Source organism: Python bivittatus, unplaced genomic scaffold, assembly GCF_059951505.1.
Source record: "Python bivittatus isolate LINGU-HERP-01145 unplaced genomic scaffold, Pbiv_v1 ctg000480_np1212, whole genome shotgun sequence".
Lineage (NCBI taxonomy): Eukaryota > Metazoa > Chordata > Lepidosauria > Squamata > Pythonidae > Python > Python bivittatus.
This window is the reverse complement of record NW_028277075.1, coordinates 47030130-47057876: the sequence shown is the minus strand read 5'-3', so window position 1 is coordinate 47057876 and position 27747 is coordinate 47030130. Positions and strand designations below refer to the sequence as shown.

General features: G+C 37.2%; 1 protein-coding gene across 1 annotated transcript in view; it reads right to left on the bottom strand.

Annotated features, from left to right (window-relative positions):
- ANO3 (anoctamin 3) overlaps window positions 1-27747 on the bottom strand; it is a 215280-nt gene that overhangs the window by 85641 nt on the left and 101892 nt on the right. The window contains exons 2-4 of the mRNA XM_088145840.1: window positions 19492-19704; window positions 19283-19354; window positions 10844-10980 (exon numbers count right to left, since the gene is read on the bottom strand). Of these exons, the coding sequence (XP_088001966.1) occupies window positions 10844-10980; window positions 19283-19354; window positions 19492-19704 (422 nt within the window). The remainder of the gene's footprint in view (window positions 1-10843; window positions 10981-19282; window positions 19355-19491; window positions 19705-27747) is intronic.

The window sequence follows — 27747 nt, the reverse complement described above, 5'->3', positions numbered from 1 at the left end:
AAATTGAAGCACATTCAAGGAGAAAGCACTGGCAAATCCATGTGTGTACTGTGGGCAAGAAAGCTGCATAGGCATGTCCATGATGTCCCCAGAATCCAAGCTTGACTCAGCAACTTTACTTTTTTAATGGTAACTTTTTTCAAGAAGAAATAAAAGTTGCCTCATGAGAACCAATATCCCTTTTTATAGAGTGGATCACAGCTCTGCATAAACAAGTTCAAGACTGCACTGCAGCAAGGTTTATTTCTGACTGTGTTGTCACCAATATGGCCAAAGGGAGATGTATTGGATAATAACTCCTTCACTAGCTGGCACTACATCAAGCTCTTTGTAGCCATTTGTTGTCCTGATATTTTCCTATCTCTTTTGTGAAATGCAAAGAACTGTCTTGATAAAAGTACTTTCATCTATTGGTTATCCCCCCATCTTCCACTTTTCTACCAGTCAGCTTGAAATAAAGGTATGTGCCACTCAGCTTGTTCTTCTGTATCTTTGCAGCCATTTACTCATCACCTTAACTGACCTCTCCTTCAACAAGGCAAGACCAAAAAAAAAAAAAAAAGTGATATACGTTTCCAGAAATGTGAACAGTTTAATCTATATATCCAGTCTAAAACCTGCTGCAGCTCATTCATGTCATGATATTAACCAGGAGTGGGCAATCTTTTGGAAGCCAAAGGCAGGCTTTCTTTAGGTTGGTAGGTAGATGGCTGAGATTGGGTCTTGTCACACACCTGGCCATGTTATCCCTCTCACAGTTTGCAGGTAGATGAAGTCTATTTTAAAATGTCTTTGAAAATCATGCCATTTGGGGGCAATAATTTGGAAGAGAAACTATGCAAAATCAATGTGTTCCATTTTATTGGGAAATGCTTTTGGCTCCTATAAATATTGCAGAAGGCTTCCTGACAAAAGCAATCAACAGTAACAACCCATCTACAACATTTCAACCAGCATGACAACTGCCAAAGTGCGTGTCTCTTCATAATGTAAGACTGGCCATTCCTACCTCACTGAGGGAAGAAATAAAAATATATATGAAGGGGTGCAGTTTCCAGGTTCCTGACTATGCTAAGAGAAATCATAGCACCAAAGGGTGTGCAGCCATTTTGAAGGGGGAAGAGAGATGGCAAGAGAACAATTAGCAAATTATTTTAACAAGGTCTTAGATAATCCCCCTTCAATAATAAGCAGTTTTCATGAGTTTCTTTCAGCATATTCCTCACAGATTACAATTATACACCAGGCAATCTATGCTGGGAGGATGCAACTAAGGAGCACGCTATTGCTTTGGTTTCTAAGTTCCAGTGCCATAACCCCCACCCAAGCAAGCTGGCATGGCATTCTGTAGAGTCAGAGATGACCTTGGGGAGGCTAGACAGAGATGATGGTTGGACAAACACGAGTTAAGCCTGGGGAATAGAGAAAGTTTGAGAAAGAAACTCAGACTGACTCATCCCTAAATCATTAGAATATGAGAGGGAGGGAGGGGAAAACTAAATCAGGCTTTCAAGATTCTGTTACTGTAGCCTCTCTCAGTAGTTCCAGGCTAACTTTAGTTCCAGGGACATGGCCTACCTTGATGGGCTGACACATTCTGGGGAAGGGAATAAGGTTTGTTTCCTCCTTGAATAAGGAGGATCAGGGATGGATTCCTAGCCTGACCCTTGCAGTGAGTCCCAGCCTCCAGCAGTGTTGATACAGACAGCTGAGGCCTCAGTATCACTGAAATAGCCTTACTCTTACCCCACTCACACTAGCCACACTGCTCAGCCTGTAAGAACAACATCAGCTCTGGGTAGAGAGCCAGAAGACAGAAAGGAGGAGGACACACCTTCACTTCCATGCTATCCAGGCAGCACTGCTCATTAGTAGATAAGTCATTTGTAATTAGATTTGATAGGTCCTGGCTGTGAATTAACAGAGGCTGAGAATATGTTTATTACAGGCTTTAGTCAAAGGGATTTAGTGCTGAAAAAATCCATTTTCATATACATGAGACCCTGTTACGTTTGTTTCTTGGAATCTTTAATCCCCTGCTTCATCCTGACCATATATTTGCTTTGCCCTTTGGATCAAGTGTTGACTGTTCTGGCTTGGACTGAATCAAGTTAACAGACTGTCTTCGTAAATAATCGGAGATACCTCACGGATTTAGGGCTTGCTGAAAGTTAGCGGGCCAGGGCAGTGGATCCTACAATGAAATATCATTCAACTATTTTTGCCTCATTAGAGTGCTCTTTGGTTTTATCTACAGTATTAACTGTTACCCAAGAACAACCATTTTCAATTTTATCCTCAAATCTACAGTTAATTCACAATTGATTTAATTTTGGTATGACTGATATTTAGTACCGCTTGGAAATAGGCTATATTGTAAAAAAAAAAAAAGCCTTGTGTTGATATAAGACTATGGTGGCATTTCCTACATTAATGAGAAACCACAGAGACTATGAACAGTACAAGTGACAAGTGGGGAATATGTTACTGTTGTAAATGTGACTGTTGTGTCACATTTTGTCCAGCAGAGGACATTGTTCAGGACAATATATCATAAATCTCTGCATGAGACAAAACAGCTGGAAATGACATAAGATAATTCTCATGCTGAGATTCCTCACTATTACTTTCAATAAAATATAGAAAGCCCTATGCTAATATATTATTGTGTCACATTTTAAAAAGGAACAAAGGCAATTACCAAGCATATGTGTGAATTAAGTTCACTCCCAATAGTGTAATCAAAAGATCCCACTGACCCTTGACTGTAAGATTCTAAACTCTTGCTAAGAATGTTCATTTCACAATACAGAAATATGTTGCCAAGTGATATGATTGAAAATATGATTTGATTTAGGAACCTCCTCTCTCCTAATTTAACCCATCACTGGATCAATCCATTAAAGTACTTCGTCAGTTTTTGATCAGTTATTGTATTATTTCATGTGACACATATCACAATAAGCCTTGGGCTGTTTTAATCATGCTTTGTTGAACAAGTCACAGTGATCTGGATCACACATAACACTAAACCATATACCATGGTTTACCAAACTATCATGGCAGGTTTTAGGCATCACACTAAGCCAAAAGGAAACAATTATATGGCTTTGTGTGAGAGGTGAACCCAGCCATTACTTTTTTCTGAAAAACCTTTAAAATTATTATTTTAATTTGGTCGGACCATGTGCATGGTTAACTGCTTCTGTTGGTAACTATTTGACCAATATTATACTTACAATGACTTATTAATCTCCCCTAATAAAGGAACCCTATATATTCTGGAAAAGTGGACGTGGCCAGGGGAGGGGAGGGGAGGGGAGGGGACTTATCTTGAAAGTGTAAACCATTGAATACAGATCTGTGCTAACAAACCAATAAGTCCTTTCTCAAATTAGACAGAGAACAGTTCTCTGATCCAGTTTAATCTGGTTTGGTTCATTCTTAAACATAAACTTAAAAATATATATTTTAAGTCTCATTTAATAATATATTTTAAGACATTTAAGCAAATACAAAAGTTTCATTCTATAGAGACTATGCTTCTCTGGCGGACAAGCAACTGATCAAAGGCTCTTTTTCTTTATTCAGGAATGCTGTTGTTTTAAATAGAAATAGTAATCATATTACCTTTTTATCTGTGTTTCAAACTGAGAGAAAATCACATTAAATTGCAATGATACACATTCAAGGGAAGGTAGAAGACATTCATCAAAGAAGCTTCTTGTCAGCTTTCTTTGAATTCTTTCCAAAGCCCAAATATAAAAATACAGAACTTTACAGAAAAGAGACTATTGTTTTATCATACCCCCTTATAATGCAAAGTATTCTAAGGGAATCATAAAAAAAATGGTTAGCTTTATAACTTGCAGAGTTTTATTATAGAATGAGTACCCCAGAACAATCCACTTTTGTCTTCTTATCTAATAGGCTCTCTCTAGTATGCTTGATTTACGATCACATTATCAAGGAGCTTGATGAAACATAGACAAAATTCAGCTAGTTCATTTCAGAATTGTTCTTCAGGAAAAGAAAAGCCTTGAACATGACCATACTGCAATGTATTATTTATTCATCTAGGTACTAATAGTTAGAGATCAAAAGGCACAAAGTTCTTCTGAGTGGCTTTTGATATCCTCACAACCATGAACACTTAATTATGCACAATTCAGTTAAAAGGCTTGTACTGCCTATAGAGTTATTATACACCCATTTCTAACTTCTACCCAGTATCTTCAATCCATTAACACACACTTCTGCTTTTGTGAGAGAGTGGTTTCATTTTAATAGGGTTCTTAGTAACCAATTCCAAAGTAATTTGCTATGTATGTATTTGAATATGCTTTTGGATAAATTATTAAATCAGTTTGGCCTACTGCTCATTTGAGCTAGAGCTTAAAAATATCCACACAAAATCAAGAAGAATTATGATCCCTTTGAAATAGAGATGCTACTTCCCTGAGTAAGCTTGCTGTATGCTCATCCTATGCTTTCAGGCAGCTGTATCAGACAAATGTGTTGTTTGATTCAACAATGCAGAAAATACACCCTGGATCTTTAGCTATGTTGAACCTTATTTCTAGAAACTTGGTATGCAGAATGCAAAGAAAATACTCTCTGCATTCACCAAATGAATTCTAGAACATGAAGAATAAGGTCCACTTGCAACATATCAGGTATGCAAGATATTGCATTGCTAAGGATGTGGTCCTTGCAGTAGAAGTAACATTCTCAGCTAGATGAAAAGCCATGTTCCCAGTGCTGGTCATCCTTAATTCGAGCAGCTTTTCTGCATGAAACCAATTGACGTAATAAAGTGCTGCCAGGGCATATTTGAGGTAGAAAGATTCTACTGCATTACTGACAACATAATTGCCCTTTTAAATTTTCTCTTCTATTTTCTCTTTAATGTTCCATTTTGTACATGAATATATGTAGGGATATATCCTATTCATATATATCACCCACACTTATTCACGTCATAGGGAGTGTGGGGGTGGGGAAATCCAAAATATTACAGAGCTGAACCACCACTCCAACATGCTCTACACTAAGTTGGTAGCAAACCACCCTTTACTTAGCTGGCATTGCTTTGGCAAGTGACCCCAAATCAGATGTCACCTCCATATTCTAAAAAGGGGCAGCTTAGTTAATAATCAACTTCAATTTGTTTGGCTCTGAATTTTTTCAGCAAGAAAAATGAGGGATTTGATGTCCTGAGAACATCAAATTGTCTTCCTCTCTATTTTTCACTCAGTGTCTTCAAAGCCTTTTCATATATCCATTTTCTTTACATATTGGAATCCTTGATAAGCTTGGTCCATATAACTATTGTCATTTATACACTTCAGATTTCTATACATTGACAATGGCTAGAAAGAGTTGACTATTAATAAAAGCCTAGTTAGTTATGTAATCAAGAGGAAATAGCCACATCCGGTTGTTGAAACCACCCTCTACATCTATGTTTTATGAGACTGAAGATGATGTAAGGATGACTTGCAAAGTAGTTTTACAGAACCTTTGAGAGGATGTGGTGCCTCAAAACTCTAAGTAACAGTCTGGTTCACATAACCTTATCAAATATATTATATCACATTCTGAAGCATGGGCCACTAAGTAACATCTGATATGACTACTCAACCATCAGTTATTTCAGTGGGTGTTGAAAGCACTCAAGGCAGAATATAATAATTAATTGCTTCACCTAAGAAAATGAGTAACATGAAAATGTACAGGTGGAAGCTGCCTCGGGAGGCTAAAAAAAATCAGTATGACTAATATTTAAGGGACAGATGAGGAAACTCACTCATAACGGAAAACTTCTCTTGCCAACAATTTGATTAAAACTAAAAACCAAAACAACATATCAAATATCATACCTCAAGATGCTTAACATTTTTAAAGAAAGAAGATTTCATTTTCAAATGTTTGTACCACTTAAAGACTCAAAAGTATTTAAGCAAAGATTAAAATTCCGAACTTCCAATATATTGAGGCCAACTATACCAGAGACATAAGACATTTTTCTGAAGGGCTAAATTGGCTTAAGGAAAAGCCTTTCTCAATGCTTTTCAGGAAAATTCAAATAACTGTCAAGTCTATGAGAGGCCACATTTGTAAAGCTTATCTTTCTCTAATAGTGGTACTATGAAAATGGCAAAAAAGAAAAAAGGAAAGGAAAGGAAAGGAAAGGAAAGGAAAGGAAAGGAAAGGAAAGGAAAGGAAAGGAAAGGAAAGGAAAGGAAAGGAAAGGAGAGGAGAGGAGAGGAGAGGAGAGGAGAGGAGAGGAGAGGAGAGGAGAGGAGAGGAGAGGAGAGGAGGAGAAAGAAAGAAAGAAAAAGAAAGAAAGAAAGAAAGAAAGAAGGAATGAAGGAAGGAAGGAAGGAAGGAAGGAAGGAAGGAAGGAAGGAAGAAAGAAAGGAAGAAAGAAAGAAAGAAAGAAAGAAAGAAAAAGGAAGGAAGGAAGGAAGGAAGGAAGGAAGGAAGGAAGGAAGGAAGGAAGGAAGGAAGGAAGGAAGGAAGGAAGGAAGGAAGGAAGGAAGGTTAGCAGGAAATGGAAACAGTAAATTGTCCAGATTGACCTTGATTCCTGTGAATTTGTGGGCAGGTCCACTTAATTGTCCTAGAAACAATACAGAATCAGTTACCTTCTTTCAGTGCTTCCCCCCATCCACCATTTCCTAGTGCAGCTTACATTCTTTATTTGGGTTTCCTGATGGTTTCCCACTCAATTACTAACCAGATCTGACCCTGCTTAGCTTTTGGAGATTAGCCAAGTTCAATTTGTTATATATATATATATATATAAGTGAATACAGTTCAATTAGAAATATAAACATCTAAACTCTAAAGTGATGAGCTGAAAATTTTACAAATATCGGTACTAAATATCACTGGGGAGCTGGCATTTTCCACAGAACATATTAATCTGGACTTTTACTACCTGCGAAAAATTATGTAACCATCTATATCAATTCATTCTGAGTTCAATGAACTGGGAACATACATCACACTGTGGCTTAATGCAATCCTTCATGTCTGACTGAAAACTATACTAGAGCCTAGTCTGCTGACTCAGGAGCATGTCTTCCAAAACATCACTATTCAATGGTCTTCTAAAGAATGGTGTATTGTACTGTAGGAAATATTATAGGTTATGGTGACTTGTAGTATTTCTCCTAGCAATAAATAATGCTTCATTTCAGCAGTTTATCACAGCAGTGTTGACGTATGATATTCTGGGAAAACATAAAACTTTGCCTGCAAATATTCAGAAACTTGGCTTCATCAGCAGGGCTCCCAATACCAATACATGGGCTGTGATCTAGTCTTGGAAGAAGAACCTATTGCAGAGGGGCCATTTTTTTTCTCTTACCAATATGAAGCCCTTCATGCGTAGTATTAGTGCATACTTATCTGCCGTGGAGAAGGTCCATTGAAGACTACTGAGAGATCAGGAAAGGACAGATGCCAAGTCTCACAGTAGAAAGCTACTACTGATTCTTATAAAGGTGGTACAGTATTGCTTGTTTGCATAACATGCTTGCTCATAGTTAACTGAACTATGAATTTCTCAGTTAACACAGTACTTTGGATTTGCATAATACATTAAGTATAAACTAACTTCACAGGCTGGGTTCATATAACACATTAAGGCAATGATGATGATTAGTATTTTGTATGCTATCAAATATATTTTGGGCAGAATCCTCTTCAGATTACTCTGGTTACATTTCTTTGATGGAGTAAAGCAAAAATTGCAGAATGTTATCAATTCAAAGGAGCTATAGAAATGAGTCTCTAATGAAAGTAATGATATGGCTGCTTTTTGTATACAGGGATAATAGAAACAGGAATGACATTTCTGTTTTAGCTACTGATTGCCTCTATAATGTTAATGCCAGTGCTCCTTGCTGCATTCTTTTGAAGCTTTTATAGCTGCAATTCTATACACACTTAAATGAACTCAATGCTCCATGGATATCTAAGTATAGAACTGCACCATTAACATACAGCTTGATTCTCTGTAGCGATACCTGCATTCCCTTTTGGCTGGCTTCGTAATAGCATAGTAGCTATTGAAAAGAAGTAGCATGCCACCTGCCCAGTGGCTTTCCAACTCATATTGCTTTATGTTATTTCAGAACTCAAATTATGTGGGAGTAAGTACTGTATGTAGGAGTAACATTGAAAAGGAGAGGTATGAATTACTGAATATGTAGATTTCAGAACAGAATCATGATGGGCATCATTTCTCATATCTTTTGAACTACTGCCTGTCCCCTTAATAATTTTGTATTTAAACAGAAGCAAAAGGTAAAGCATAGTGTGAGCAATAGTGAGTCTCAGAACCTACAAACATCACGCTTCAAATTATTGGGAAAATAGCTGGTTGCAAAAATGTGCCATGCTATCATTTTTCATTATCATAGCTAACAGAAATTTTGAATTGAAAAAAAAAAAAAAAGGAATGGTATTGTCAAAGCAGGAAGCCTGCCAGTAATAAACTACTACAAAGTATGGAAACATCTTCAAAGACCAAGTGAGTTTTGCATGAAGCACTTCTTCAAAGCTGATTGATTGACTGGGACTGATTTATCCAGGTTTGAGCCCACCCAACTCCTTAATGAATCTGGGCAGCTTACAAATAAAAAGGGGAAAAAATCAAATTATTTAGATAGATAGATAGATAGATAGATAGATAGATAGATAGATAGATAGATAGATAGATAGATATCATGGCTCACTGGAAGAACAATACTCTCAAATGTGTGTGTGTGTGTGTGTGTAAGATTTTTTTATCCTACCTTATTGTTTTTATAAATAGTGGCAAACATACCTAATATTCCTTCCTCCTCCTATTTTCCCCACAACAACCCTGTGAGGTAAGTTGGGCTGAGAGAGAGTGGCCCAAAGTCACCCAGCTGGGTTTCATGCCTAGAACTCACCGTCTCCTGGTTTCAGCTCTATGAACACCCTCTCCCGAGGCTTGGGAGAACAACCAGGTTTTTAGTAATTCCATAAAAGTGAAAGCTGCATGAATCTCTGGGAGAGATATGATTCCAGAGGGCAGGTGCTGCAACAAAGTAGATATGCTTCCAGGGTCCTATAAGATGACATTGTTTAAATAATGGGACCTGGAGTGCACCCATCCTGCTTGATTGTGCTGGATGGAGGGGAAGAATTGGAGATAAGTAGTCCCTCAGATAGCTAGCCCTCATGCCATGGAGGGCTTTAAAGGTGATAACCAGTACCTTGAATTGCATCCAAAAACCAACTCAAGCAGGAGCCATGGCTTCAGGAGGACCTCCAAATCATGCACCAGCTCTGAATGGGGGAGTGTAACCCCATCCATAATGAAAGGTGGAAAAATCCTCAGATCTGGATTCTGGTGGACCCAAACCCCACAGCCACTCAGTCTTGTGAGGGTTAAGTTAAATCTCTTCTTCCTCATCCTGACCCCTGCAACCTCCACACGCTGGGAAAGAACCAAGGCAGCATCATTTGATTGGCCAAATGTACAACTTTGGGACAGATAGATATATAACTAAGTTTATTTGCATACTGATGATACTTAACCCTGTGCCAATGGATGACCTCCCACAGCAGTTTCATCTAGAAGTTAAACAAATGCTCCTTCCCTTTGCTTTTTTTTGCATACCCTCACAGCTTCTCCAACATCACAGCTTCTCCAGGTTTTGGAAAAGGGCAGGGTAAATAACAGGTAGGAGAGAATGAAACACTTCAAGGCAATGGAGTGTACTTCATCAAAACACATTTCATTGCCTCTTCTCTTTGCTAATGAGAATGTTTTCTCTATCACACAAATCTTTTCACTGAGGTAGTCCCAAGTCTCCTCAGGAAGCCTAAAAGCAGATGGCCAGACAAATGTATACAGAAAGTACTAAAAACATGGAGAGGGTGGGTGCTAACAATTCATTTTCTGTTTGTTTTATGTAATGTCAGGGGATATTTTTCTTGCTCTAGGAGCACAGAGTGAAAACTGTACCACGTGGAAGTTTTCCAAAGACTCCATATGTTAGGTGATTCTGCAAGTAAAAAGAGTTAGCAATTTGTAATGGATTTCTGAAAGACTAACTCACTCAAATGTACAATAAAATGGCCCATATTTTTACTGATCTGGACATTCATACATCTAAGTATTTTGCCTTCTGTGGAGAAAAAAACACAATTTTCTTTCATTTGTTAATGGGATCAAAAGCATCCTGGAAGGCCAATTTTGGTAAGAAAAAATGGACTCCAGGAAAGAGACAAGTATCTTCCTTCAATCCACATTGCAATTTATCGCTCTTGCTTTGAATGAAAAACAAACTCAGAGGGAAAATTTTATGTCATATGTCACTTATGGAACGATACAGATGACTATATGTAAAATAGGTTGGGAATCAATTCATTCTTGAATGAAATAATGACTTTTCTAAATGATCCTTAAATAGAGTGGGAGGAACTCTGACCCAAATTTGCTTTACTGTAATGGCTATAAAATGATTACATGTTTTCCCATCACATTTTCAAATTTATATCACATTAGTCTCCTACAATTAAAATATCGTGGAGCCTTCCCTAACTTAACCAAAAATAACCCCGCAAATCTCAACTCTTCCCATGATTATCACCCCATTACTGCCCCGTCTGCTGCATCCTTGTGATCTGACTCAAGAAAATCAATATATTGTGATTTCGTCTTTTGATTCATCTGTTTTGGCTTTGTTGTTTATATGGATTACATTTATAACAGTCTATTCTTTAGATGACATTACTCTTGGTACTGGTATTAGAATAGGAGAAACAATAATGTAATAGTTATAAAAGCCATTACCTTCAATGAAGACTTTGTCCGAGGTTCTGGTTTCTGTCTTGTAGGTGTACTTTTAATAAGCAGAGATTGATCTGTACGAGAATCATAATTCCCATGTTCTGAATCATCTGTATATGTGTCTTTCTCTCTTCCTATGTCTAAGTGGGGAAAAGTACCAGAAACAGATGGACTCATATGGTATTACTATGGAGACATTATAGCAAAGATACAAGCATGGCTCCCTTCATTATCTGCCTTTGCCACATATTCAGTATCCTACATTTTTGGGACAAAGGCAATATTTATTTTAAGCAAAATTGCTCTTGCTTAATTCTGAAATATGTTTTATGATACCAATGTGCCATAAACTGGTTGTCCTTTAGGTGTTGAACATATCCAATAATTAAAATGGACAAATCTCAACTTTTTCCAGCATCAAGGTTTTGGTGCTTCAGCATTGGAAGTATCTGATTAGAGAACAGTCCTTTCTGTACACAAATGGAGGGTCAATTATTAAGGGTGTTATTCAGGATGTTATGTCAGCAAAAATCAAAACAAATCCTCTACTAATTACAGTAGAAAAATAAATCTGCTATCAGGGTTAGTGAAATAGTTGAGTATTCATTGTGAAATGGCTTAAAATTCACAGTGATTTGTTTTATAAGTCAAGAGGAAGCTATGGTGGCTTACACTTTAAGTACATTTTTATTGAATTTTTGTTATAGATTTTGCTATGGAGTTTAACTTCAAATAAGTATGCTCTATGATCACAGCCTTTGCATTTCTTAGGAAGGACTACTTTATGATTGTCAAGTTTCAGCTGTATGGCTTTGTAGAAGGTCAAGAGTAATGGGGGGAGAGGTGTCTGTGGGTGGGTATTTTTCAGTTTGCACCTTTCCTTGTAAGTTTTGAATTGATGTAAAGATATTATTGCAACTCAAATGGACATAAAATAAATTTTATCATTGCTTTCAGATCTATTCTAGTTCAGATTCTCAAAGGCATGGCTGGGAGGTTGAATGGCACACAGACAACCAGCTTAGATAACTACTTAAAAAGTCTTTGAGGTGACTGTCTGCTGCCAAAAATGTCATGTTGGCAGGAGGTTTCACCAAGGCATTCTGAAGGGATTACATACAGCGTATGGACTATAGGGAGCCACTGAATTCAATATATTCAAATCTTTAATATGAACCTGGTGCCCTGGCTGCAGGATGTGTTCTGCTTTTCATCCTTGTTTTCTGTGTATACCACTGTGGATTTTATATGACAGACAAGTCTGGAGAGCGGCCTTATTGTTCTTTATGTTCTAATGCTTTATGTAAATGTCATAGTGCTATACACATGATGCTCCGAACAGGTCCTTCTACTAATGCTTCTTTCCCATGGTTACATTCTTCGGATAAGCATCAGTCTTAGTGTTTATATAAATAGATTGCACTTACAGATTAGGTCACACCACTGCAATATATATATATATATAAAATCCAATTATAGGGGATGTTGTAAAAAAAATACAAGTCAGTCCTATTAGAAAATAGGCCCAGTAGTAATACAGTTAAGCAAACCAGTCAGATAAACACAACTGACAAAGAATTAAGTCATGGATAAAACAGTAAAGGAGAGAGAAATGAAATCAATACATCTGTAATTTTTAATTTATAGCTTTAAATGTTGCATTTCATATAATCTGAATGAGGTAGTTAATTAGCATATACCATGAATTTGCTTGTCATGTGCAGATATAAAAGCTATTACAGTAAAAAAATAAATAAATAAACCTGTGCTTGCTGAGGTACTGGGCACTGTAGAACAGATCCACTGGCCACTGCTAAAGAACCTTCTAATAAATTAAAAAAAAAAATCTGTTTACTTCTTGACTTAACTGGGAATAGAAATCAATTTTTCCACAACAGTTTGAGGTCAGAAGTGAGGTGGAAGTAGTTTATCAGTGAGTATTTGAGTATGACAGAAACAGGGTGCCCAGGATGATTTCATCTTTACCCCCTTGCCCTCACTTCTAAATGATTCCCTCTCTAATCTGAGCTTGGTAAAGAAAAAGTACAGATAAGCTGACAAAATGTTCTTCTTACTTGTTGGTGTACTTTCATTGGTAAAGGAACATATTTTTTCCCCAACAATCTCCTTGTGCATTATTAGTTTCTCAGTTTCAGTCTAGTTCAGCATGAATGGCAGTTATGTACCAGAAACCCTTTGTATAATAAAAAAGGGCTCATATTCTGTTCAAGGTCTCCAACAAAGTTCTAAAATAGTGGTAGGTGAGCTGGGGCACTACAGATATTTGGATGACATCTCTCATGGCTCATGGCCATTTATGTTGATAGCTGGGGCTTGTGGGAGCTGTAGTCCAAAATATTGAGACTTTCTAGTTTGTCTTCCTTTGACTCTATTTTAAGGGATTTTTTCCAAAGCTGTCATTTTCTCAGATGCTGAAATAACAATGATATCACTTCTGGGTTAATGAATGAACTATGAAGAAAGATCTAAAACCATATCAAGCAGAAATGGGTTCTATTTATATATGTTATACAATGAATATGTATATGAATGCAATAGTCTTTCAGTTCTCTGCAAATCAGAATATACATTATTATATTTTGTAAGAAAAATCGTCATCCCATTCCAGAATCACAGTTGAATGATTTTAGGTATTTGGGGCATAAAATAAATCCTGGAACAGATCGTTCCTTATTTTTCTTTGTGGAAAAAATAACTGATGAAGACACTTTTTTGTGTTGTCTTTTCAGCACAACAAAACCATGACTGGCCTTTCTGGTGCTTACACATCATAAAAGTTTTAGACCCTGATCAAAGCCAAACACTGTTTTTGTTGTTTGTTTTTTACTAAAATACTTTCCAGAAGCATGGTCAGCATTTTTGTGTCATCTATAATTGTGTTAATTTGCCAATATTTGGTATAATGTATAAAAAAAATAAACATCAGTGATACTGGTTTTTATGAAAGATGTATTGCTATAGGATCAGATTACTTATGTCTATCATCAGAAGTTGTTATAAATTCATTAATAGCATTTTTTCCAGTAACAATAGTTATTTGGTGTTACTTCAGTAAACTACAGTTTAGTTAATTATGGATAAGGCTTATGTTAGTAGAACCAATGTGTAGTATCCAGGGAAATTGTCTCTCTTGCCCACCCCAGAAAAGACCATGAGCCAGGGTTCTTCAAAGTGATCAGTATTGACCCCCCCCCAGAAGTTGATGGAATTATTCAAGGGGTCATTGTTGTTGTTATGGTTGGACACAGAGTCACCCAGATGTTTAGACTGGATCTGGCATTTTTTTCCACCTATTGAGTCCTTCCCAAGGACTGGGATAGGCAGACGTTGCTGTTTGATGGTGTTAAAGGTATCGTCGCAGGATGGAAGCTGTTCCAAGTAAAGCTGCCTTTTGCAATTGACTGGTGGTGATTTTGTCAATGCCGATGGTGTTCAAGTGGTGCTCCAGATGTTTTGGAATTGCACCTAAGCTGCCTATTACTATTGGTAGTATCTTTGCTTTCTTTTGCCATAGTCATTCTGCTTCTATTTGCAGGTTTTTGTATTTTGTGATTTTCTCCAGTTCTTTCTGTTCTATTCTGCTGTTTCCAGGTTCTTATTATTTGTAGTACTATTATTTAAAATAGTATTTATTTAATTATTTTCATATAATGAATGTTTGGGGATCAATGAAAAATCTGAGACTTCATGAAGGGGTCGATGAGCTGAAGAGTTTGGGGTCCCCAGACATGACCACTACCATAAATAAGTATACATTTTTTTAAATACACTCTGCTAGTTTTCCACAAACTTCTAAAGACCAAGCTTTTTCAGAGAGCCTTCCCCTGATTTGAGCTGTGGTTGCCATCATTTTTTTTTTTTTTTTTTGGTATTCTTTCAGTGTTGTTGTGTTTTTAATTTTGTAAGGGGTTTGTTTTATATTGTATTTTTCTGTGTGAGCTGCTCAGAGTAATTTTTGAGTGCAATGGTATACAGATACATTAAATAAATAATCATGCTCAAAATTTGGAACTTGTCCCATGAAACCAAAAGTCAAATAACTCTTTTTGGAACAATAGGAGGCTGCCCCTCCCCCTCCCCCTGTGCCCCAGCAGTCAAGTCTTAGTTTTCTCTAGTAAGTACAATGTGTCAAGTTGTATGAGGTAGGGGGAATACTGGTTTGCCCACACTGGCAGTTCTGCTGCAGAATTTCAGCAGCCTGGTTAAGTTGCTGGGATAAAAATGTGAGTCCAGGATGACATGAGCGCCGTGACCCACGAGTTGCCAATCCCTTCACCAAACTTTATTTCACAATTATTACGGTCATACAACCTGCTAAGTCAAAAGCAACAAATCACATTACTGTTTTGCAGGATACATCTCCCTCTCTCTCTCTCTCCCTCTCTCTTTCCCTCAGTGTGATACAAACAAAAGAACTTTAACTTCTCCATTTTGCCTGGAGAAGATGAGGGGAGAAATGCTAGTTGTTTTCAAGTCTTGAACAGCTGTTGTGTAGAAGATGAAGCAAAATTTTTCAGAGTTGTTCCAAAGATAGAGCAAAGAACAATGGATTTTAAATATAAGGAAGTTGATTTTTGTTGGATGTCAGGACAAAACTAACTTTACTTTAGTTACTCATCTTCCTTTGATGGATTTGGCTGAGTCAACCTTAAGTGAAAGTTCTTCACAGATATAACTGCACAGAACCACTCCCTAAGCAATACCACTGTTTACTGCTTTGTATTCTCAGGGATATAGCAAGGTTGTAAGAAGATGCAGTTTTGCAAGGGTTTTCCCTCCCTCCCTCCCTCCCTCCCTCCCTCCCTCCCTCCCTCCCTCCCTCCCTTCCTTCCTTCCTTCCTTCCTTCCTTCCTTCCTTCCTTCCTTCCTTCCTTCCTTCCTTCCTTCCTTCCTTCCCTCTCTCTCTCTTTCCCTTTCTTTCTTTCTTGTTTTTTTTTGGCAGTATATTTGACATCTCAAGGTTGTATGTTAATAAATATTCTGACACCATGATGGTAGGCTAATTAATATTCCAACTTCATAGTTTTCTCTGCAAACAGATTGACATACGTGACTTGTTTCCAGTATGAGGCTGAAACTAACAGTGTTTTTCCTAAGAAGTATATACTGTTTATGGTTTTGCACATAAAGTATCTTCTGTGTAAAGTTGCTTGTATATATGCATCTTCACATGTCTTCTAGAAGCTAAAAAACATTCATAGGAAAAGGTTGCACAGATGTCTGGTACAAGCCACACTGATGTCCTCTGTGATAGGACTGATACAAATTATATAATTCACATCATTTGTACAATGATATCATGATGGATGTGATGATACTTGCCCTTCATCATCCTTGAAGCTGCCCATGGAGGGTTGGATTTAGGGAATGGAAGGGATCCTTTTACTTTTCAAAGGGGCTGAGATACAATAGAGTCTCCCATTGTATGGAAGGAGAATGGCAATGTTTGCAAATCTCTCCTTTTTCTATAAACCACATACTGTTTTCCTGCATCCTTTCAGACTAGCTTCCAGGGAACATATGGGCTATAAGGGACCTTTTCTCCAAATACAATTATTGTTATAAACTATAATTCACTTTGCTCTCATTTAGATTAATTTTTTTATTTACATTGTTACCATCTCATTGTTCACCAGAGAGTTTATAGCTTTCTTTTGTGGTTTGGAATAAACCACAATGATTTATTCTATTCTAACCTTAAACTATAGTTTAAGTAAAATTACAGTTAGTTAAACTAGAATCTGAAACTACAGTTTGATCTAGGGTTGTACTAATAAGTTGTATAAAACTTCATATTCAGTTCCAAAACTGGAAGACAGAGGAATGCAAGCTTAGTGCTGTCTGCAGCTCTTGAAAACAGCCATTTTTTCCCCCCAGGACTGAATTGCTATCCTCTATAGCTGCCATAAAGTTGTGGGAAAAGATATATTTATTTTAAAATGTTACAGACTTTGCTTTATTCTAAAACTCACCCCCCAGCACCTTTTTGGAGTTGAATTTGAAACATTATACAGTGTTAATAGTTAGCTATGTTTAATTTATATATTCATACATAATAGCAAATTGGGTTGTCTTAACATTAAAAAAACAAAACAAAACCCTGCTGTTTGGATGCCAATAGAATTCCCCTGAACTTTCCTCTGGTTAATGCTCCTTCTAAGCTGCTTTTCTGCTAGCCTACAATTTGTTTGTCTTAGTTGTTTGTCCATTTCATTTAGCTAGTATTGCAGTTTGATATGGTTCTGCTCAAAGCAGCTGAGATAAACATTCCCCTTTGTTTCATGCCCTTTTTGAATCTAATCTCTAACCAGCCTCACAAATTGCATCTCTAACTGCAGCAGTGTATGTTATGTATATATTGGACTTGGTATATGTCTAATTTCAAAGGACACTCACATAAGCCCCATTAAAGTCATTTAAATTTAAGCAGTTAACAATGCTTTCTTAACGTGTAGGTTTTTCACTACTATCACTTTGAATGCCACTTTCTTCAAGGATGTATATTTCTGGGGGTCTGTTTTCTTAGCTATGTGGCTAAGCAGGATTCTTTAAGAGTCAGGTTAGAAGCAATGCTGAATCGGTTGCCAAGTCCTACATTCACAATGGTACAGTACTTGCAATTTCTCAGACCCTCTAGGGTGCAAATATATGGCATGGTATATAAGCAAAGTCTCAGAATTAATTCTTGACTGGATCTGTTCAAATGGTCACATTCAGCCACTTGTTTGAGATGGTGTAATTTGGGGGGGGGGGGTTGGTAGTTTTATTCAATGGCCTAAACACTGCTTTCAAATCTATGATTTTATCCTTTGCTATAACAAATGTAGCCCATCAGGAGCTAAGTATTCTTCTAATTTGTGCTAGGTGCTTGGGAAGGGGGATCCTCAAGAACAAATCATATGGTCAACTGCATTCACTTTCCTAGGAGTGCCAATGGTTCAGAAAAAAGGGAAATGGTATTTAGCTTTTCATAGGGTAGACCAAAAAAATGGATCTTTGGTTGCAGCTTATTCCATCCATCATGCTGTCACATGGATTTTTCAGTAATACAGAACAAAATCCAAAAGCAAGAATGTAGTCTATATGTTCCAAATGTAGTCTATATGCTCCAAAATGTATAATTCTAAAGACAATGTTACAGTAGAGCTGAAAATCAACTGGACTTTATGCAATATTCTTTGTCTACCACTTTCTTGCAGCTCTCTCTTACTGTTTTCCATTTATTTCTCCTTCCTTCAAGTTACTTGATTAAATATTTATCTCACTTAATTCAGATCCATCCTTAATATCCCCAAGGGGCAGCTCATAGTAGATCATGGAAAGAATGAAACTCATTCACCACGCATGCTAGGTAAGCTCTATCACTGCTGAAGCACAGGCTCGAGATGTGTTGGTCTTCTTTGTTTGAAACCAACTGCTTAAGTAGTTCAAAGAAGAACAAGCCTCAGTTAAGTAGTAGACCACTGAGGATGGATGATTCAACCTTAAAAATCAAGGGGTCTTCCTCTAAAATTGACAGTTGCAGTTCTAAATATTCTAGGGAAGAATGAGATCATTGGAAACAAAGTCTGATGCAAAACAAAATAGCAAAAAAAGTATCTCAACATCATTCTTGTAAGTATTTGAATTATTACTTGTATTGTGTAATGACAACAAAAATGTTGCTGGTTTTTTTGTTTCTTCCAAGGACACCTTTAGCATGTCTTCAGGATAGTCACGATAACTAATATACAGAGAACTGCTGAGACTGAACATGCAGATGTGTTACAGATGTGTGTCTCACATTAAATCTAATTTCCACTTCACTTGAAAGTAATGCCATTGTATCAAAGTACAGTGTGGAGAATAGGCTAAGGCATTGGGTTAGACTAAGGAACTCAAGTTCAAGTTCACCCTCAGATATAGAAACTAATTAAGTGACTTTTGACTAATTATTCTGCTCAGTCCAACCTATGCTATGGGATTGTTTTAATGTGAAAAACTGAAGGAGGAAATGCTATGCTTGCCAAGTTTCCGCTTGAAGGAAAGGTCAAATATAAATCTAATAGACATATACATGCTAGTCTGATTTATTTCATGACATTTAATCTACATACAGTATTTGCACTAATAATTGAAATGAGTCAAGGATGGGAACATGAACCACAACTCCCAGCAGCCCCAGCTCACATGGTCCCTGGTAACAATGCTGATGACTTGATGATTGATGAGAACTGGAAAACCATAGTAGCCCATTCCCCATGGTGTTAGCAAAGAGCTGGTATTTTGTTGCTGAAGGATTATGCACATAAATTCAGGAACTAGTATAGATATGAAATATAGTAATTGAAATTTTTGGCTGAAGTCCCCTCTCCCCACAAAACAGAAATAGGGCTATTTCTAATAATTACTATAGAAAATAACTATGCAGAGAAAACTTACCTAAGAATGGATCACTGTATTCTGTATTGGATAACTTGAGTAAATTACTTTCCAAGGTTTCCATCACTTTAGCTAAAAGGGAATTTAAAACATGCATCAAAGTAATTTACATTGACAAAATTCAATGTAACGGAATTGCTTTGGTTTGCTCAATAACTGAGAGTGTATTATGAATTGGAAATGAGAGATCTGACTAAGTCAACACTCACCTCGTTCTGATACTACATTGACTGTAGCACTTGATCCCTCTGCACTCACAGGCTGCGGTTGGGGCAAAGGCATCACTTGATTTGACTGAAGAAATGAGGAATGCTTGCTGAGATTTTGTGGGTGGGTTTGGCTCTGAGCAAGACATGGCAGGGATCTTCTGGAAGGCTTTAAGGGTGGTTCTTTCACCGTCTCACTCCTGCTTGTATTCATGCCTGAAAGAAATTATAGCAATACTCTGAACACCCCATGTTAGCATGACAGGATTTTTAAATGTCACAAATCATTTTAAATGTCAAAGATTTACATGATCAGAACTTTCAGATGAAAACACTGCCTTCCAAAAGTTATGAATCTCTTTGTGAACCTGCTCAAATAGATGGTTGAAACATCTGTTTGAAATATTTGTTCGGTATGACAGACTCACATTGTTGGTCTTTTAATGCAGCACTTCTTCAACACATATTGAATTCAACCTTTTAAATGTAGGCTTTTAAATTTGTTCTTCACTCTATTGCTCAGTTTGGATATTCTGATCAGAAAACACAGAGCTTTTGTTCTTTTAATGACCTGAGATCAAGGGGGATAGAAAGGTTCTCCTACACCATATGATGAGACTTCCGTTTATGATGTGGAGCTTTTCTTTTCTCGTTCTCATTAACCAAGCTATCTGGTAGGGCATTTAGTTCAGATAAAAGCAAGCTGTTTTTCTTACACAATTCATATTTAAACTATGGAATTTATTATCATTGGATATAAGGACTTGGATGGCTTTAGAAGATAGACAAATCATATGGATTAAAAGGCTAGCAGAGACTACTCATTTGATGGCTAGATAATAGGCAGGGGCAAATGTCCCTCATATATCTCATATTTGGAACTTTAATTCCAAATTCAACACCAGAAACATGGTTGAATAACTAGAATTTTAAGTATTAATCAACATTATTAAGTATTCAAACCCCTGCCTGAATAAATCTGTCATTCACTTTTCCCTGCATTTAAATCTTTATATATCCATTTTTTTCCCATCCTTTTCATGAAGTAATTGATAAATCATGAAGACTTCTTATAAAAACAAGAGCAATTTGCACCTAGCTTTGTTATTTGCTGGGGAGCAAATAAACAAAACAAAACAGTGCAATGATAGCTATGTTCATTATGCAGGCTGCTGAAGGGATATTCTGTGGAATATAGCATTTTATTCATTTATTTAGATTTACACAGGCACCCCTCTTGTCACGGCAATTCTGGGTGGCAAACAAATTAAAACATGGCCATTAAAACATACAATTCAAAGCCTACAATAAAAAAAGAAAAAGAAATGGCGGCCATGAGTAAAAACCACAAAATAACAAACCACCTGGGGTTTAGTAACTTCACTGACCCCGACCCCCACAACTGGGTAAAATGCCAGGTTTTTAGCACTTTTCGGAAGCCCTGCAGAGTCAGGGCCGATATCAGGTGGTAAGATATTTCAGAGGGCAGGCACCGTGACAGAAAAGGCACACTTCCTGGATCCTGCAAGACGGTATTCTTTAATGGATGGGACCTGAAGCATGCTCCTCCTGCTGGATCTAACAGAGCAGATATAAATCACTGGAGAGAGGCAGTCCTTCAGGTATCCTGGCCCCATTACATAGGTAGCCATCAGGACCTTGAGTTGCACCCAGAAGCCTATGAGAAGGCAGTGTAGCTTGTCTGGCAAAGGTGAAATATGGGCAAATCAGGAAACACCCATGATTATCTGCACTGCTGTGTTCTGGACAACTGCAGCTTCTGGATGCTCTTCAAGGGAAGCCCAATGTACAGCACATTGCAGTAGTCTGTTCAGAAGGTGACCAAAGCATGACTGACCATGCTTTGGTTAGCTAGGTCTGTGGTCTGTCCAGAAGAGCTCTAATAAAGATATAAACTAATAGAAATTCCTTTCATTTATGCAAGAGTACATTTGGATCCAAGTCATAGCAATTTTTAATTACTAAATACAGATTGATTGCCACCACCTCTTTCACTGCCACAAATAGTAATTGAGTAGAATTATGCAATCCTTCAAGATGCAGCACATTTCATTTTCCAAATATAATTATTTACTAAAATGCCAAAGTGTGATTTGTGGATATCATTGCATCAACTTTATGGCAACAGCTTTAAAGGATATAGTGAAATCTTGTTAAAAAACCAAATCCAAATCTAACAACATTAAGGCAGATGGTGTTGTCCCACTCCAGTTAACAGTTCTTAATTCTCTGAAGTACATTTCAGCATCACTTGTCCTCACATGTAGTAATTGTTTAAAGAATGGCAGGATAAAATGATTGCTACTGGATAGACACTTCTTCCAAGAAAATAGTCTTATGAAGACTGAGCCTTAAAATTCATATAAATACTTACTTATTTCTGTATTTGCCTCAGTACTTGATCTGATTATTGCATTATGAGTTCAGGTTTGGGACCTTCTGCTAGACTGAAGCTGCAACAATCTACAAATCGGTGCTGTGTATGGATTACCAAGTGTGTTGCTACCTTCCTGAAGTTTATCATTCAAAACCTGCATATGGATAATAATGGGAGTACTGATGCAAATGCACACTATGGAGATATAGAGACATCCTCATTCATTACAGTGGATGCATGCAGAGTTACCTCTTCAATGGAAGTGAAAGGGGGAAGCCATTCTAGTACCAGCTAAAGTATTACTTATAATGTATTAAGTATTATGCTAAGTATTTAATACTTCAGCAGAAAGTATCTCACGTATTGAATTGAATCAACTTACATTTAATAATGATAACCTTTGCTTAATGATTCAAACTGAAAAAGAAACTGTATTTTTTACCATTGCAGTTGAAATTCATTAGCATGGAAAGCACTACAGAGCTCGTTAGTTATAAATCAAGTAGATTTTAATATCATCCTGCATTATAATTACTGACCTACAATTTGCCTGTGTGTGTACATGTGTGTGTGTGTATTGGCCTCAATTTCCTACAAAGGATGTAAATATAATATAATCCAAGCAGCATTCTGTGATGCATCTTAGGACAAAACTTTTTTGTCAGAATGACAAGTAAAATATGAAACAATTCATTATCCTGGAGCTCTTAGCAGCTGCACCTAGTCTGCCAAGATAGGGGAAAAAATAATAATAACAATGAGCTCGAACAAGGCGTTGAATTTGAGGGAGGAGATGCAGAAAAAGGCAGTGCGGTACATGACAACAATGACAACACTACCTGTGATAACACTGGCAAAATGCTGCGCAGGGCACTGCCTTGACCATTCCACGAGGGTTCCAGGGAGAGCAACAGGAATTTCAGTGGTCTCTAAGTATCAACTTCTGAACTGACATAGAAACTAGAACTGAACAGAACTTTAAAGGGATTCTTCACTGTCATGGAAATGTGATCAAAACACATTTTGAACGGTCTCTGTAAAATGAAGTACTGTCCTACTTCTATTTAGCAGCACAGGGCTTCTGCATTGCTTCACTTGGTCAGTACTAAGTTCTGTGGTCATGACTGAATGAGGTTGCCTTGACTGTAAAAGCAGAATGATGCAGTTCTATTAGGTGCTTCCCTGCATCAAGGTAGTGTAATATACATCCTCTGGGTGAAGCACTTCATTATGTCAGCTCACAAGCAATCCAGATGTAAAGCCTCCTTCAAGCTGACTTGATTTCTGGTGATATTTATGAATTTTATGTTCATGGATTTGAGCTGAACAAATCCACCAACACTACAATTCTAATTCACTGAATTCAGACAAAGAAGAGAGACATGTGTTCTGAAAACATCTAGGATTCACATAATAACTTGTGGGGCTATTTAAGGCTCCTCAGTTACCACAAAATTATTTACCTGATTGCTGAATCAAAGTGTTTGTGAAACCTATCTCACTCTTTTTCAAAAAACTAAGATGGCTTTCTGCCCAATCACAAATCAAAAAGTTGGCACTATATTATGCATTTTAGAACCAAGTACCTCTGCTTACTCAGCCCACTTTAAAGCTTATACATTAAAACCATTCCCCCAGATGTTCCTGTTCCCAAATATATACCATGCACAACCAGAGGCAAAGCCATGTCAATGGTACACTTGGATCATCAATTTTACTTCCCAGGAAGACTCTTGAAATACTAGTGATCTCATTTTTCCAAAATCAGGCAAAATTCATTTTCATTTTCTTGAGCTTTGAAATGCATTAGATTATGTATTTTATTTAGGTATGTTTCTTGTCTTTTGGAATCTGCCCTGGAAAAACGTGGAAGGTTTTATTTTACGTAAAAGATCTCTTTTAAACAAAAAATACACATTCTTAGGGAGACAGTATTTATCCAACATTTCTATCTGAGGGACCGCCTCTCCCTGATTTCATCTGCCCGACCTCCCAGATCCAGCAGAGAGGGCATATTACAGGTTCCATCACCTAGGGAGATACATTTGGCAGGCCCCAGATGGTGGGCCTTTTCTGCTGTGGCGCCTGTGCTGTGGAATCTTCTTCCCTCTGAGGTGAGACTGGCCTCGTCATTTTTGAGCTTCCGGAAGTCCCTTAAGACTTGGTTACACCAGCAGGCCTGGGGACCCCAGGGGACGGGGGAATTAGTGAAGTGGCTCTCTCATTTTTAACACCCTTTTATTCTCTGTTTTATTTTGCTTTATATATTTTTTGTTTTTAGCTTTTTTGTATGTCGCCCAGAGTCGCCTATGGTGAGATGGGCGGCTATATAAATTGATTTAATAAATACAATTAATAAATCTCTCAGGATAGCTTGCATTGATCTTAATGCTTCTTCATACTTTTAAGTACCCCCCAAATGTTCACAAATGAGAAAAATGGCGCAAGCCCAGCTTATTTTCCCCTTCACCTTTGCGTAATTTCAGACAGTGAGGACAAAACAAGATCTGTTCTCAGAAAAGGTAAGTTAACAAATGCTCTTTTAACTTGTTATATACTGAAGGGATGGTATATTTTTTAATTCACAAAAGGATCACTCTGTAAAAAGAAAATTCCAGAGCTATTATCAAAACATTTGAAAAGAAACAGAAGCACTTAATTGCTTGGAAAGGGGAGCTGCTCTGAACAATATGCCTTTTCAATCAAAATAAATAAATAAAGTGCCCAAAGTACAGATCTAGATGTTAAAGTAATTAACACTTCTAAATCAAATCTTTGTATTTCCCAAGTGAAAACACATACACACAAAGAAACCACACAGAGATAAACAATTTGCCTTTATACGCTGTTATTTCCTTATTTGAATCTGTATCCCATTAATATCTAAATCAAATGAAGAAGATAAGCTGGCACATTTGACATGAAAGGTGCATAGCAACAAAAATATTGTGTAAGAGGCTATAGATGATACACAAAAACATGGAAGATAGCTTTAAAAAACATAGCTTCTGAAAAAATGAAGAGGAAAAACAGCTGCTTCATCTTCTCACCTCCTAGATAAAGTTTGAAGTTGGCTTGGAAAACCAATTTGGCTCAAATTCAACAAGTAACGCAAAGCATACTTTTGTTTTTTACTACCAGGAGCAAAAATTAATTAGTTCTCTTCATTCACAGACCTATTTCCCTACAAATCTATTCAGTGTTATCCCTTTTACTTCCCAGTCCTCATTTGTTTGCAACACTGCTGTAAACAAGAGCAGAAACAATGAAGTCTCTAAAACTGGAAAGTGGACTGGTGCTCAGTTATAAGGAAGAATTCCTCAAGCGCAATCATTCTACTTGGGAGCCAGCTAGCAGCCTTTCCAAGTAGCCTTTCTACCCAGATAATCCAGTTGAGCAATAGCTAAGATTGGGTAGAGTCTGGGAAAACACTTAAATTGTCTGGTTTGGAGAGATGATTGATAAAACAACATGTCTCAATTTAAGTTATTTATTTATTTATTTATTTATTTATTTATTTATTTATTTAATTTCTTCCCCACCCATCTCCCTACAATATTGTCATGAGAACCTTCTCCCCAGTTCTGGTCTTCACTGGGCCAGACTTCTTTGACAGATACAGAACTCTTTGCTGCTGTATAGTAGAGATCTGGACTTTTGCAGGCCAGATATGGACTCTTGGCCTGTGCATCCTGAGTATCAATTGATGGACTTATCTAATATTTGTTTTCTTTGATTACTGACCTCTGGACTAATGCTCATCACTGTCCTTGTCTCTTGCTGTTTTGAATCCACTTCCCTGGTATTGCCCACACCTGAGGTAGGACATCTGTTTCCACCCACTACAAAACAGTTGTGATTAAATGAGGGAGATAACCTTTGAACAGAAAATTGTCTCAGTATCAAAGCTATTACTGAGAGATTAATTAATGGCTGACTACTTACATTTTTGCAATTTTAATTGGCAAAGGCACAGAGTTTCTGAAACCCAAATAAACAATGTCTCATTAAACTGATTATACATGAACACATCAAAGAGGTGTCGAACATTATAGATGACTGTTCCTGGACATTTGCCTTTACACTTCTGTTAAATTAAAAGTCTTGGAGATAAGTTTGGAAGTAACATTTTTATAGGCTGTTCACCCTGTCATTTTTTATATCATATGGATCCAGAGGCATCCATGGGAGGAATCATGGATGAGAGGCAAATGATGAGAGAATCATCATACTGATGTGATGCAAACTTCGTCCCTTTTGTACATGTGTCGTGACATCATGTGCATGTACAAAAGGGCAGAACTTACAGTGTGATGACACAATGCTACTATCATCATTTTCATGAGACCATTGGATACTGAGGACACCTCTGTAGATATCCACAGAATTTTCTCTGTTTAAAAAAGAACAAAAATGACCAATACAATGTGCTCTTTAACCTTTTCTTTTATTTTGAGAGCTGTTCGATTTGCATACATGGAACTTTTATTTCCACTTCTTTGAACACATTGCATATGACGTGCATAAAAAACAGGCATAGCTTTGATCATACTGTAGCTACCACCTTGACTTTTTTTAACCATAACTTGTAGACACCCCAATAAATAGGTTTCATTCATATGAAAAAAGACAATTGGATAGAAATACCAAAGCCGTGTAACTATATTGTATAAAGTTTAGACCAGTGTTTCTCAACCCTGGCCCCTTGAAGATGTGTGGACTTCAACTCCCAGAATTCCCCAGCCAGCATGTACACACATCTTCAAGTGGCCAAGGTTGAGAAACATGGTTTAGACTGAGTTACTAAAGGTGAAGGTCACCAATTAATTCAGTCTCTGATATAGAACAAAAGCTGTAGTTGTATAATCTAAGAATTAACACTTTCCACCACTTCCAAACCAATTTTGGAACTTTCCACATATTACCTAACACATCCTTCTATAAGGGAACACTGAGTGTCTCTTGCGTTCAGAACATGCAACAACCGGGGGGTGGGGGCGGTGGGGGGGGCAATAGGAAGGAAAGTAGGCGATGAAGGAAGAAGTAGCCTAAATTTAATCAAAACCTTCAAATGGTGGGGAGGAGAGGAACAGGTGGCCAGCCACTTCTCCCCAGACCACTTTTGTTCCCCACGTAAAATGGAAATATATTCTGACTCACTTTACAAATCAATTATGCAAGATTTTCAGGTGGGTTTTAATTCAGAATGAATTGAGCTATACATGTGTAGGTGTTGGGCTTTAGCACCTACAGGATCTATAAAAACTAATGTTTCCTGAAGAGTTGATCTGCTTACATTTTGGTATACAGTCAGTCTTATATATCATGTCGCTTTTATATTTTCTGTACAGAAGAAAAAATAACCCAGCTTTCTCATATGTTTCCATATATTATTTAAGAGCCAAAAGGTAAACTTGCTTCAGGGAACTCTTTAGGGAATAAAATAAAATCTTGTGCTGTTGAAGTAAAACCTCCCTTGTAGCTCTGAACATCTAACAGGAGTAGCTTACAAAGTCCCTTTTTGCTCTGCTATCTTTGGCTGGTTAAGAGAAAAGGATAGAAATGTATTGTCTTCTCTGGATTTGACTTGCTTGTTTTTATTTTTTTAATTTTAAATCTTACACTTTCTAATGTGGTAACCGGCATTCCAGCATCCACCCTGAGACATTTCTATTGTATTCCAAAGCCCTTTTATCCCTTTATTATTCTGTGGTATCAGTTTTATACATTGTTTGACTTATTGTTCTGATTCTTTATTTCTAACTTATCCTTAAATCTAAAGAAGTTTATTGGTGTATTTCTTTCTTACAAAATATTGTTTGACTTTAAAATTCAAATTATACCCCATGGAAAGTTTTTTT